A 13,919-nucleotide genomic window follows, 5' to 3' on the forward strand; every position below is an offset into this window, starting at 1 on the left:
TAAATAAGATTTCTATGTCAAATAACTTTCTTAAATCAGGAAAGTCAGCAACAATAAGAGCAGGAAAGGATTTGCTCACTTTATTGCTGTTTCTGATCTCATACATTTATAAAAGGTTCCTGTGTGAAATAGGAGGTGCTAACGGATGCTGTATTTTCCAGCTGTTACACTTGCAGCTGAACTTAGCTCACCTGGCTTCTTGCATCCAGGTGTCATTCACGGGCGGGGGTACTGGCGTGGAGATGGTGCTTGCGCTAATGTCGCCAATTATGTGCAACGCCTCCTTGAGCGCATGATACATGCGCAACATTTCGTCTCTGCGCTGGGCCTGATCAGCCGACTCCTCCATGAGGCTGTTCTGGTCCCCAGACGAGTAGAGGTAGGCCAGCAGCTCCGAGTGGATGAAATCCTTCGCCTGAATGCAAGTTATTATTCAATTAAAAATCAGATGGTGGCAACTTTCATCTATTGACAGTGAGAATGGTTAAATGTGGAGCAGCAGAAGCCAAAAGTGAAATGATCAGAGGGTTTATAAACTGTAAAAATGTGTATTTATATTTGAGTTTAGGGGCAACATCAATTATAAACTAGAAATATTTGATCCTTAATAAGTAAATAAACAAGAAAAATAAATAATATTCTGCACAGCTCTTTGCTGAAAATGCAGGTCAAACACAGCGCCCAGTGTTAAGACTCAGATGATCTCTTTTATTTTACGTCTTTGTCAGACTCTGCTGACACCATGTTTGTTTATGGATTGTATCTGCTGCTGGGGACTTTTGGACTCACACTGTTGATCATGAGATGCATGATGGTCTTGGGCACGAGGTCTCTGGTGGATTTGTTGATGATGCCAATGTACGAATCCACCAGGTTGCGGATGGTTTCCACCTGCCGCTCCAGCTGAGGGTCCATAGAGAATGTGTCTGCGGGGGCCGCGTCTTCATTATCCGTCTGTTGTTGTAGTTGTAGAAACAAACAAACAACAAAGATGAAGTAAATACATACCATAAACACATTTTTATAGTTGCTCTGTAGAAATAGCAATTAAGACCATTGTCTTTATGTGCGAACACAGAAATATGGAGGCAGGTGTGCTAACCCCCACTTTGATATCAATACTTCACCGATCTCGGATCCCATCGGCTATAGTCTGGCGGCGATATAGCCTCTGGGGACATGCCGGGGCATGTAGCTGACGGTTAGTGATAAACTACTTCCTTTACCACGTGCTGCATTATTTTACAGAAAAATAAACTCTTGCGATTTGCTTGTAATTAACTGGTCTTACTTCTGCTGAAATTTCAACATCATGATGCAGATAAGTAAAAAGTAAAAATGAAGCTTTGTCAGGTCTGTCCTCAAGAGGAGAAGAAAACTACTTTTAAAATGCTCGTTTATTGAACGGAGGTCGGATCGATCATTCCTGATGCTTTCGAGGATTCTTACATTCCGTCTGCTTCTGCTCTCTACACAGACTGCTGATACGTGATTGGTCAATATTATTCGGACTAGAAGCGTACCACAAACAGAAACCAGAACACTTGCCGTCCCAGAAATCCACGTCCCTGTAAATAGAGATTACTACTTCACAAACAGAAAGCCCCACTCACGTACCTGGTCCTTCTCCGGATAAACTCCTGCCCTTAGAAAGGACGCTTTCCAGCTATCGACATCCTCTTGAGAATCGCAAGCCAGTTCTATTTGGCGAAGATCCTTGTACACGTTCCTGTAAGGATACACAAAACATGTGTTTTTGAGTAGTGTAGGCCTACCCAGTACCACAAGGACAGGCATGCACAAAAAAACACAAAGAAAAGGTGCAAATCAAATCAGTCGGATTCACATGCATCTTCACTTTAGAGCGTAACCCTGACCTCTGTTCTGTGTTGAAGATTGCAAAGATGTGCTTTGTTGACATGAATCCTTTCTCGACATCTCGGATTTTCAGGTTATCCAGAGGAAGCATATACTTCTTTTCCTTCTCCTATAATAAGACAGAAATATGTATTTACAGCAAAACTGAAACAACAGAGAGAAGTCAAATCTTCATGAAGGAAGCATCGTATACATTTTGATAATGAGATGACAACAGAGGACAGGAGGGCTAACACTTCTCCACCTATGAGCAGACAACATGCAACGCGTTTCCTCGGCATGGACCACCAGCAGGCTGGTGACATGCAGAAATGCATGATGAGGAGGAGAAGGAGAGAAAATGGAGGAAGAGGGGGAGGAAGAAAAGGAGGAGCATGATGGAGTTTTGGGGGGGATGGGGTGCCAGCTTTCACTGTTGAGCAGAGACATCTGGAAGCATTTACGTCTGCACTAACACAGAGAGTGGCGCAGGCCCAACAGTTACATCACTCACAGTTCCTTACAAACCCCCGCCCCCCACCACACACTCGAAAACACACAAACACACACAATGCTTAACTGCACGTGCAGAGACAAACAAACATGTGAAAGCATGAACAACACGCGCACACACATCAAAGGATTTGTGTGTGCTAAAAACACGCGTACAGATATGAGCATTTACACAAACACTTAAAAGACACCAGAGAACTCATGTGAATTGCATACACACATGCACACTTGTACACACACAATCACACCCCCCCTCCGGCCCCCGTAACCCAGTACGATTTCCTGCAAATTCCAAAGTCAGATCCCGGCTGGAACATTTCAGCCCGCCTGCCACGTCAGTTTGCCTCCACCATCCTCCCTCTCTCGCTCTCTTTCTGTCTCTTTGCTTTTTCGCAAAAGGCAACCGACATGAACATGCACCGTTTCTAGTTGGTGTTTGGTCGGACTGAGGCCGGTGGACTATAGCTCTTAAGCTGTGCTTGTACTCGTATCTTATAAGGGTCTTTTATCTCACATATGGAATTGATACGATTAAGGCCTTGGAAGGAAAATCAAGCGGTGAGTAACTACATTGCTATTTATGCATTTTATGCACTAAAAGTCATTGTAGACAATTTATTTCTTTATCAGCATTCTGTTTAATATTGAAACTTCAACCATCAGTGCACTGACACGTCGCTTGTACTGCATAAGTCCTTGAATGCAACTTTTGAAACAGTCTATAATATAAACAAACTGTAGAGCAGAGTTTGCTGGGTGTGAACATACTGTAGGATTTTTTAACCACTAAAGAATGCAGTCCAGCTGAGTCTACGTTTATTTGCCTGAATTGGTTGAAAGTTTTATTTTGAAGTTTAGTATAACTTGTATTTTAAAGAATAAACGTTCATCAAGTTTCTTATATATCGGCCAATTCCGTGTTTGATATGTGCAATTGTTTCAGTGAGGTAATGTTTGCTTTCTGTGCCCTTTGTCCTACTGTCCTAGGGTAGCAACCTGCAGTCGATGTGACCTCAGGGTCTTTCCTCCCATCAAAGTCCTCCTCACCCCCCCGCCTGCCCAGTGTTCAGACTACCTGTTCATCAGGCTACAGCTGAACAGTAGTCTGCACATTGGTTAGGCTGGGCTGGGACGCACACACCTCCAAACTTCATCTTCATTGTACTGCATGCCCGTCTGCTATGTCTTCTAATCTTAGCTAGCCGTATCCCCCATATGTCTAGTAAAGAACAGAAAGTCCTCTCACCTCCTCATCTTTGTACCAGGACAGGGTCTCCGCGGTCAGGACAAACCAGTACTCCTTGGAGCCTCCCTTCATGATGCTGATGTTGATGGTTAACCAGCCTTTCCGAATCACCTGTGCAGCGAGGAGATGTGGCGGAGAGAAAAGGGTGGTAGGGAGAGGGGGGTACCAGGAGGATGGAGGAAAACAGCTTCATTATTCAGGCTTATGCACTGGTGACGCGACGGCCCCTTTAGTGTTGCACCAATAATACTGGGATGTAATTGACACTAATAAAATCCTACGCGCTTACCTGCAAGGTAACTGCATTACTTAATATTCAATACTGTTGTGTCCTGGGTCTAATATGAACTAAATAAGCACTAAAATTAAAGCTCTAGCACAGATTTAATTCAAAACTTACTGGAGAAAAATGTCAACTGTTTACAAAAGCATCAAAAGGTTTAGTTGAAAATGCTGAAAACCGGATGTAGTCCTTGTTCTTTCTCACTCGGCAGAAGAGAAATCTTTAAACCAACAAACCGGTCCAGATGGTGTCCGGACCAAGCTATCTACGACAACGGGGTCAAAGAGCAAAGGTCGGCGGTGGTATGTTACTGTCAGTGGGTCAGTAAAAGCTAGCCTATGTACTGGCTGTTTAAAAAACAAAGCAGGATTAGTGGAGTTAAATTGACTCGGATACGCAGAGTAAAAACCTGGTTAGGTAAAAGAAGGGACGGGAGTGCGAGAGTCAGGAGAAATTATTACAATGAAAAAGATGAAACACTGAGGGAAGTTTCTCTAAAGATCTAAAGATGGAGAGGAAGAAAACACATCAGACCGAGAGGCCGAGTAAAGAGAATCACTCTGTGGAGGATAAACCATGCATTTTATATCTTAGCTGCAATGTCTCAATGTTTCCCATAGGACTAATTTCAAATGGAGGAGACTATCTGTGAAAATTGTGCTCCTAAATCAAGTAAAGCTAAGGGGAAGAGAGCCAGCTTGAGGCCTCCTGTACTCCCTCTCCATCCAGTAGGGGACTGGAGTGAGTTATGGAAAAAAAAGTTATATTAGTTCAAAAGCGCCAACACAAACATAGGAGAGGAGGCAATTACATAGGAGCTTAACTGGTAGTTTGCCTTGGCGAGGAAATAACTTTTCAGAACAAAGAAGTTTTAAATTCCCCGAATCAAAGTGAGCTGGAGATGTTCACTAAGTTTACGTTAAAAGAGCGGAAACGATGAGATGTGAGGATGTTACAGATGAGATGCTTTGATGCTGCGTTATTTCACAGTAGTAGTCACCTGTCAATGTTCAATTTCGCCCAATAATAGAGATGCGAGTGGTTTTTAATGATTAGAATGAAAAATTTCAAAGTGTCAAGATTGTTGTTTGTAAAAAAAATGAAGAGGTTTTAAATTTTGATTGAATCATTGAAATGCATCCCAAAGCCATGACCGGTCACCGCTAAACACACGATATTGATCCGCTCTGATTAAAGAAAAATCACTTAGAGAAGTGGAGACAGGTTCTTGTTTTGGATATGAAAGGAGTTTCAGAACGGAAACACTCTGACATGCATTTCATCTTTTCACGAGAAATGAATAAAAATTCAAGAATAACAAAATGTACTGAATTGTGTGTTACTGATTTGCTTCCCCCTCCCTCCCATGTTTTTGTCCCCGGTGATGTTTAGGATGATTCTCACAAGGCAAACTTTTGAGTCACCATGCATGAGGCGGCAGCAGAGGTATAAACCTGGAGACATGAGAACTGATGGCATCCGCAGTCAGTGGTGGAAGATTCTCTCGCTCTGCGGCACTTTATAGCACACAGTGTTATAAAGTGCAACAATCTTTTGTGGGGGTAAAATTACTTTTATTTAAAATGTTAGTAGCAACCCAAATGTACAGAATTAAAGACAATTACAGTCTTATTAAAATGAGACCAAAATTACAAGAGCGAACCTGCCGTGTGTTACTTTAGAGACAGTTCCAAATTACTGGTAACTGTGTGCTGATGCTAGAACTGATAGCAATTTGATCAGTCGTGCGACTCTACCTTTTCCTCGTGGACCTCTCCAAGTCCGCCAAGCTGCAGAGGGGTAAAACAACTCAATAAGGTGAAAGGTATCGAGTCCTGTATTTGCAGGAAACCGTTTATCCTGTTATCGCACAGCAGTTTGTCTTTACCACCCTGACCATATAGGCTGACCTGTGTGTGATGGCCTCAGTTCTTCTGTATGGTCTACCCCTGCTGCCCCCTGGCAGGGTGTGGTTTAAATCTGTGGGGTACTTACCAGAATCTCACCCTGCAGTAATAGGAAGGGGAGGGGGAAATTAAAGCAAAGGGGGGATAGTGTAAAATCAAAGCCAAAAGAAATGAGAGTGCAAGCGAGCAAAGATGAGGGACAGACAGGAGGAAGGTGGGAGGGAAAGAGGAGCCAGAATGAGAGAAGGGGATTTAAGAAGAATGAAAGAGTAGAGAATGAGTTGGGGAAAAAAAGGGTGGAATGGTGAGAGTGAAGGTTTCCAAGGGAGAAAAAACAGAGAGCAGGAATCCATGAGACAACAAGAGAAAGAAGACAGCCAGGAGAGAGAGAAGGAGAGAGAGACAGAGCAAGAGAGTTACATGCAATTAGAATTACTTCAAGTACATCACAATTTGGTTATGTCATATTTGTTGCTCAGTTGACGGGTGCGAGGTCCATGCACATTCTGAATTTCAATACAAAAAATGCTTGTGAGTTAATGGGGAGGCAACAAAACAACCATCAAAAGTCTGTTATTAATTGTTGCTTTGGTGGAGAACAACATGCCTGGGTAACATGCAAATAGCAATTATTAATAGCCATGGAAACCAATATTTCAGAAAAGCGGAGGAAGCAGGGTCTTCTTTGGGTTCAACTCTGTCCTCACTGAAACTGAGACCTCTGAATATGATCAGCAATATTATAATACTAGTGTTTCAGGATTTTACAAAAACACATGAAATTCAGCCAGCTAAATATCAGCCTGAATAAAACAGAAGGAGAACCCGCTTTATAACATTGTGGACAAAGACCAGCAAGTTCAATGTGAGAAGTAGGAAAGACTGGGTACAGTCAGTAGTTACGATGATGTACAGTGGAGGGATCGTTGACAGTTACATGTCGAGATAGATTAATGGCTAGGGGATAAAAATCATTGCTGGTGGGAGGTATATTCACATCATTGATTAATAGACTAGTAATAGGAGGTATCAGTCAAGGGAAATGAAATCTGTGATTGATGAAAAAGCAGGAGCTGAGAGATGTACGTACCTGGTTGGGGATGGCCCTCTTCTTGTTTGCAGCCGTGTTCCGTTGCTGGGCGCTGTCATTACACGAAGATGGACAGGGAATACAATAAATACTGATGACAGCACACTAAAACCATTTAAAATTAACGTGCTTAATTAAAATGTAATGTTACATAGAGTATGTTCCAATAATTCATTTCCAACATTACTTTTTATACTGTTATAGTCTTTAGTACAGAATCCCCTGAGAGGCAAGTGAGAAAATAATCTGGTGATCAATTTCTGTGTCTGACCAAATAGTTTTCTCTGCTATGTTTTCGACTGAGAACAGGCTACAAAATGTTTTTCCATTTTTCTATCTGTTGAAACAAATATGTGGACAGGTGCAAAAAAATGCATTTGGTGTAATACTCATATAGGCCACAAGAGGCTGAAGTACTTAATTTGACCAGAGCACTAAACGAGAAAATCACCCCTGGAATAAGCTGTCAGTCAAAGCTGGTGTTCTTTTTTTTTTTTTTTTAAGTGGTATTATTATATTTTTGGCTTTTTGCCTTTATTTATAGGACAGCTGAAGAGAGACAGGAATCGTGGGGAGCAGAGAGTGGGGGATGACATGCACCAAATGATCGGCAGACCGGGAGTCGAGCCTGGGATCAGTGCGTCGAGGACTGTGGTCTCTATACATGGGACGCCTGCTTTACCAACTGAGCCAAACCAGCGCCCCAAAGCTGGTGTTCTCTGCAATCAATAGAAGCAATCCTATTTGAAATTGGCGCCATAGCTGTGGAGAAAGTTGTACCAACAGCTCGTGGTTTCGCTCATTCTATTCCTACAACACCCAGCATGCATTGCGCCCCTCCCTCTGAAAGGAACGACCAGTGCGAGAGACCCATTGGAGAAGCAGATAGCGTCCACCGAAGGCACAGAGCGAGACTGCATTTTTTTCCTGCCATAACGTCATTAGCTCCCCATAATAGCACGATAGGACTGAGGTTGAAAATTGGCGAACTGGCCCTTTAACGTTTTCCTACAGTTGAGTTTAAATTCCTCCATGCAGTCTTAACACAAGGAACATACTGTTTATTGTTTACTAGCTAATTATGTAGCATTACTAGCATTTGTATTGGATACATTTCTACTATAAAACTTCACTTGTTACACTGATAAAAAAAACAACTGAAGGAACCCTCTCAGGGCTTCCGTACTTATAATGTAACTCTACTGTCTGGATAAGATAAATATGATACGCACATAAAATAAAAGGAAGTGGATGGACATGGAGGGTCAAACTCTCTCACACGCACACACCATACACACAATACTACATCCTTTCTGTTAGCCCACCTGTTGTTGCTGTACCCTTGGGGGCTACCATCATCCAGCCTTCTGTAGTCAAGACTGAAATTGACGTCATGAGAACCGTTAAATAGCCCTCTGTGGCCTCCAACACATTACCGCAATCTATTTGCCATGCAGAGGCTAGGCAGTAAACCCTCACACGCACACACACACGGGGGCTTGCTTTGTTATTCGATCAACAGCACGACCCACACATCGGGGGGGGGAGCTTCACTCGACTACATGTTACTGTGAGTGCTACACTAGGGACTACGTGAATTTAACCATGACTTCTTAACCACTAAGAGACACACTACAAAGAAATGAAAAGTAACAGATGCTTTGCAGTGTGCGAATGAGTTTTCAGTGCACAACAGCAGCTACAAGTAAATGCAGTAAATGTTTCCATTGCTCTGTCTGATGGTACAGTAAGCATTCTTTATACTGACAGTCAAACAGCCAACAGCAGACAGGAAGTTCATCTGTCAAGCAATCAAGCACGCTTGATTGACTTTGTTTGGAGGGAAGGTAGTAATGGTGCATGCACGGAGGAGAGGTGGGCAACTAGTGCAACCTTGATCATTATGGCATCCACCTCCCCTACTGGGAGACACATGCTCTGATGGGGCTGGATCACTAATTGGCATGCTACATCACACTGATGCACCGCAGCTCACAACATGTGGCTCATTAAAAGCAACACTCAGATTCAGCTACAGTGAAGTGCTGGTGATTCTGTAGAATTTATCAAATGGCAGTGAGGGACCACATTTATGTCGTTTACTTTGTAAATACACAGAATCACGTGTTCCATCAGATAACAGGCAACACACTGTTAATTGATAATAATAACTGTAGTGAGACGGTTTACCGGCAACAAGCTCTAGGTTTGGCTAGAGACGGTTAGGGAGAGGAGGGGAACTTACTTAGCAAAGCCTATGAAGTCCTCATGGTTGGTGTTGATGTAGGACAGTTCAATGTCAATCAGCAGCAGGACCTTGATGAGAGGCGGAAAATCAGGATTAGGATGGAGAGATCTCAATTTAACTTACAGAGAGCACAAAGAAAGGGGTGCTCTCTTCTGGTATTTCACTCTCGTGCACTGAACTAGAGATAGACCGATTTTTTCAGGGCCGATACCGATTATTAGTAATCAAGGAGGCCGATAACCGATATTTGGAGCTGATATTCATTTGCAGCAAAAGTGAAAATATTGGCGTCAAAATTTTGAATAATACGAACTCCAACACTTAACTTTGTTTAAATGCCTTTAAGCATATGTTTATTAAACAAACAAACAAAAAGCGCAGGGAGTTCCCAGGGTCAGCAGCATCTCTTATAAAGTGAACTGAAAATTTAAATAAATAAATAAATAACTTCCTGAAGTTTTATTAAGTAAATTTAACAAAGTTGAATAAAATTTGCAAAGAAATGAACTTTTTCTCCTCTCCGCCGTGTGTGCAGCTTTCACTGCTGATTGGCTGTGTAACCAATCAGTGCTGTGGGTGGGACAATGCTGGAGACAGAGTAGTGACTGCAGACAGAGAGGAGCGGCTGCATCAGAGCCCAAAAAAAAAAAGGCCAATGCCAATATGCATCAAAATGCCGAATATCGGCGCCGATAATCGGTCTATCCCTACACTGAACAAAAACAATCCCTGACAGATTAAATCAAAACCTAAGAGTTTACAAAGCCATACCAATATGGTACTTCAGACTTATAATATATATACTTATTACTTGGTGGATTGAGTCAAAACTTTATGTTTGATTTACATCCTTGGTGGAAGAAATTCCACAGCTCAATATATCACAGGACACATTTCTATCACAGGATTTTTGTGCGTTGACGTACAGGCAGTGGTGCCAATCAAGGTAACACTCATGCCTCTGTCAACAAAGAACTGCTTTCATAATATGATGCATAATGGTGCTTAGCTTAGGTGTAATAATAACAATGACTAAATGATGCAGTAAGTCAGAAAATAAGTTAACATCTGTGATTGATTGCATTTTGTTTCTTCTCTGTTGCCAACTTATCTTATGTCACATGGAACTCCCCCTCCTCCTTTACACAATAACTGGCTAAGCCAAGCTATGACACATAAATTGCAGCTTGTACTGTATTTTTTCATGTAAATGAAAGCTCGCTTGTCGTGCTCCAGAGCCACTGCTCTATATAGTTTAAATCCTAACAACTCACCTGGTCCTTCGTCTTCCCTTCTCTTTCTCTGACATGGGTGGTCACAATCCTCTCAGTCTCCTCTCTCAGTCTGGGGTAAGAATTGAGCTGAAAGGCAACACAACACAAAAACTGCAGCTCTGAACGGAGACGCACAAAGTCACACACTTACATCTGAGCTTGAGCTTAGTGAGACTTACCACAAAGTATCAGAGAGAAACAGGGGTGAGAAGTAGTGAGAGTAATTAAAGAACAAAGAAAAGGGAAAGAGATAGTCAAGTGACATTTTAGTGCCACACGTATCCAAACAACCAGAGAAGAACGCACAGGTATAAACAGACTTTAAACACAGTCACTGTCTGTTCTGCAAAGTGATTATTGCTCAGCCAGAGATGACCTCGTGAATAAAGAACCAATCGGATAATGCTGTCATGCAATGGAATTTGATCAGCAGCCAGATGTTTTATGTTTTTAGAACAAGATGTGTTAAAACATTCAAGACATCATCTCTAGCTTTAAATATTAGTGAAGCCTGAATGAGAAGGGAAAGTGACAGAATGAGGTAAACCCGATCGACGGAGGGAAAGGATGGCTGGGTCTCGGTTTGCGTTTCCAATCATTTTCTTGTGTGCAGGGTTTTCCTCTTACCACAAGATGGCAGTGGAGCACAGTTGCTATGGAAACGCTTTATTCAAGCTGCAACCAGGTTATTCCTACCATCTCTCCCCCTGACATTAGCTGCTTTCCATTCGGTTCAGCAGATAGCGGGTTGTCAGTCTAAATGCGGGTCAGCAGGGGAGCTCAGCTGGGCTCTGCTCTGCCCTGACTGACAGACCAGGCTGGGTCTCGGGCAGGGAGAGAGGGAGGCAGTAATGGGGAGGTGGGTACAAAACTTAAATGAGCTGATGCTGAGGTCAAACAGCAGGTGGAAGCTGGCTGGTGGACACTTTGAATTGTCCTTGCAATATCAGACATGGGTTGCAAGTCAATGCTCAGTCTGAATGGTATGGAGAAGTGAGAGGGGAGCAGGGATGGGACGATACACATATTTGAAGCACCGGGCACAGTGATGTAGTGGCAAGGATGGAGGGTGGGTGAGGGCATTTCACTGGGTGACAATTTCACTGGGATGTCAGAGATAGACATTTAGAGAAAAAAGGAATCTCTCTTCATGCCATCGCCCCAGAGGTCATGTCCCTGGTTACCTTAACAGCACACTTCATGACGAGCGCGGTGAGCTCGGACACCACAAGGTCCACACATTTGAGGCTGGGTTCTTTGAGTTTGAGGATCTGCTTTTTGACTATCGCCTCGAAAGCCAGGTCAGGGGTGAAGAGCCCCGTCCTGAAAGGTCATGGGTTGCATTTTGTGTCGGTGACAGAGAAAGAGAGAGAGAAATAACAGAGAGGGGTAGGCAGAAATTATGGACAGAGAAAAAGAGGACAGACAGGAGAGAGAAAAGAAGAAATAAAAAGAGAAAAGGTCTTTGTTCAGTTAGTCATTTCTAGTTGTTAACAAACAAATCAAGCAGCGGAGAAGGACAAGCCACAGGTGTTTCACAGCCTCTTTCCTAACAAGCTACTTCCTCCTACACTGAGTCAATATGGTAGAGAGTCAATGTGGAAGTCATGTCCAACTCTTAACCAAATTACAGCTTTTACCAACCCATATCTTGCTGGCTATGTGTATCGAGCTGTGAGACCTGCAGCTTGTCCAGGAGGAACCTGAGATGCTCAGACAGTCCCCGAAACATCTCATATATCCACGGCGACACGTCACCCGTCACAACACTCCACAACACGACAGCACTGCCTGCACACAGGGCTAACAGGGCTGGGCTGGGCTGAGGGCAAACTGCACAGACAGATTCTATTTTTTTTTTTTAAACAAGAGCTAAACTGATGAGTAGAGACTTCTCTCGATATTTTAGGCAGCTGCTGCCTAATAGTCTGTGTCAGCGTACTCTCTGCCATACCCATGGTTGCCCCAGCCCCATGTCTTGGCTGGGTCGGGAGATGCTGGACACCTGCAGTACCTTGTTGGAGCACTGCCTGACTGTGTTGATGAGCTCCTGAATGACCAGATCGATACATTTGAGACAGGGCGTTTTCAGCTTAACGATCTGCTTTTTCACGATGACCTCAAACGCCAGGTCTGGAGTGAACAGCCCCGTTCTGAGGATGCACAGAGAGACAGAGGCACAGCGGCAGACAGATGGGACAGTTAACGGACACGTAGGCTAATAACGGATGAATAGACGGATGATTAGGTACACAAAAAGACAAACACCTGACTGGAGACGTCTGAAGTTACGGACCCATAGAAAGACATTGAGAATTAACACAAGGACGGCTAAAACAGGGGTAAGAAAGAGCCAAGGAAGGCCAGGAGGAAACAGAATAAAACACACAACCACAAATGAGATTTGACAGGCAGAAGAGTATCAGTAGGAAGAAACATGACATTATTAGCACAGAAGGATAAGATACATGTTACACAGACCTTCATAATTATTGAATGCTTCAGCTAACAGACAGAAAGGGAGTGGGTGGTGTTGCGGTGAGGAGATAAGAGGATTGGTAGAGTAGTGAAGGAAAGTACAATAGTGGAAATACATAGCACATATAACAAAAAACACTTCCCTTCTTTGAAATATAATTTGAAGACTGTTTTTGCTTGATTGTTAAGGTTTAGTTGCAGTAGAATAACAGCTCTGTGGGTGGCCCGTAAAGAAGTCATGTATGTTTTTGTTTCAGCTCCACTTGCCTGACACCATGGACGTTCTTGATTGCATGACTGATTTCTCGCCTTAGCTCCTTCTCATCAAACACGATCTGAGGGGAGAAGATGAAAATAATGCTTCATAACTCCCATGTAGATAAAGAGCCAAAACACAGTGTCAGTAATATCAGACATATTAAACATGTTCATGGCGCACTAACCTTGACCAGTTCGAAAGGGAAGCGTTCATGGAAGATACGGTTGATTTTGGCGCCACCCGACAGCTCATTGGTGTCCACCTGGTCCCCGGAGCCCTCGATGCACTTCTCAAAGTCCACACCGAACTGCTGCACCATTCTGATGAGCAAACAAGACATGCAGTCAGTGACAGTAATCTTCTTGCAGTAGTAGAACGTCCCAGTTATGAATACATTTCACCCATGCATGCAAAATAATGTGGTATCTAGGTTTACTGCAGTGGTGTAACAGAACATAGTGGATCCAGGATCAGTGAGAATCACACTTTATAGTTTCACACGCTTGTGATTTGCTGATACTATGCTAATTTAACACAGTTATAGTGTGACTGCTGCTTTGTCTAGAGGCAGAGTTGAAAGAAAAAATGGAAGTAAAAACTATGTTGTGTTTCTAGGTGAAGTGCATTGATGTGAACGGTTCTGCAACCAGGAAGGACCTCAACATAAATTGGTCATTAACGGAAAAGTTGCTGCAACACGAGGTAGTAACATTAGTTTTAGGTGGGATACTTGTTTGCTACTTACTCCTGTGTGTCAGAGATCC

The 13,919-nt window shown here is 43.0% G+C and overlaps 1 protein-coding gene across 4 annotated transcripts in view; it reads right to left on the bottom strand.

Moving 5' to 3' along the window:
* The window catches only part of dnm2a (dynamin 2a), a 29,511-nt gene that overhangs the window by 4,955 nt on the left and 10,637 nt on the right, over nt 1-13,919 (bottom strand). For 2 of the 4 annotated variants that reach the window (XM_069674573.1, XM_069674571.1), the window contains exons 8-19: nt 13,340-13,475; nt 13,164-13,231; nt 12,433-12,571; nt 10,419-10,505; nt 9,142-9,212; nt 6,897-6,948; nt 5,895-5,906; nt 3,617-3,727; nt 1,878-1,987; nt 1,618-1,729; nt 790-954; nt 192-415 (exon numbers count right to left, since the gene is read on the bottom strand). In XM_069674573.1, coding sequence (XP_069530674.1) covers nt 192-415; nt 790-954; nt 1,618-1,729; nt 1,878-1,987; nt 3,617-3,727; nt 5,895-5,906; nt 6,897-6,948; nt 9,142-9,212; nt 10,419-10,505; nt 12,433-12,571; nt 13,164-13,231; nt 13,340-13,475 — 1,287 coding nt within the window. Of the gene's footprint in view, nt 1-191; nt 416-789; nt 955-1,617; nt 1,730-1,877; nt 1,988-3,616; nt 3,728-5,894; nt 5,907-6,896; nt 6,949-9,141; nt 9,213-10,418; nt 10,506-11,602; nt 11,742-12,432; nt 12,572-13,163; nt 13,232-13,339; nt 13,476-13,919 lie in introns of all 4 variants that reach the window. The other 2 variants (XM_069674574.1, XM_069674572.1) reach the window with 2 other exon arrangements.

This window comes from Semicossyphus pulcher, unplaced genomic scaffold (assembly GCF_022749685.1).
Source record: "Semicossyphus pulcher isolate SPU_LCO1_2020_fin unplaced genomic scaffold, fSemPul1.0.p SCAF_23, whole genome shotgun sequence".
Lineage (NCBI taxonomy): Eukaryota > Metazoa > Chordata > Actinopteri > Labriformes > Labridae > Semicossyphus > Semicossyphus pulcher.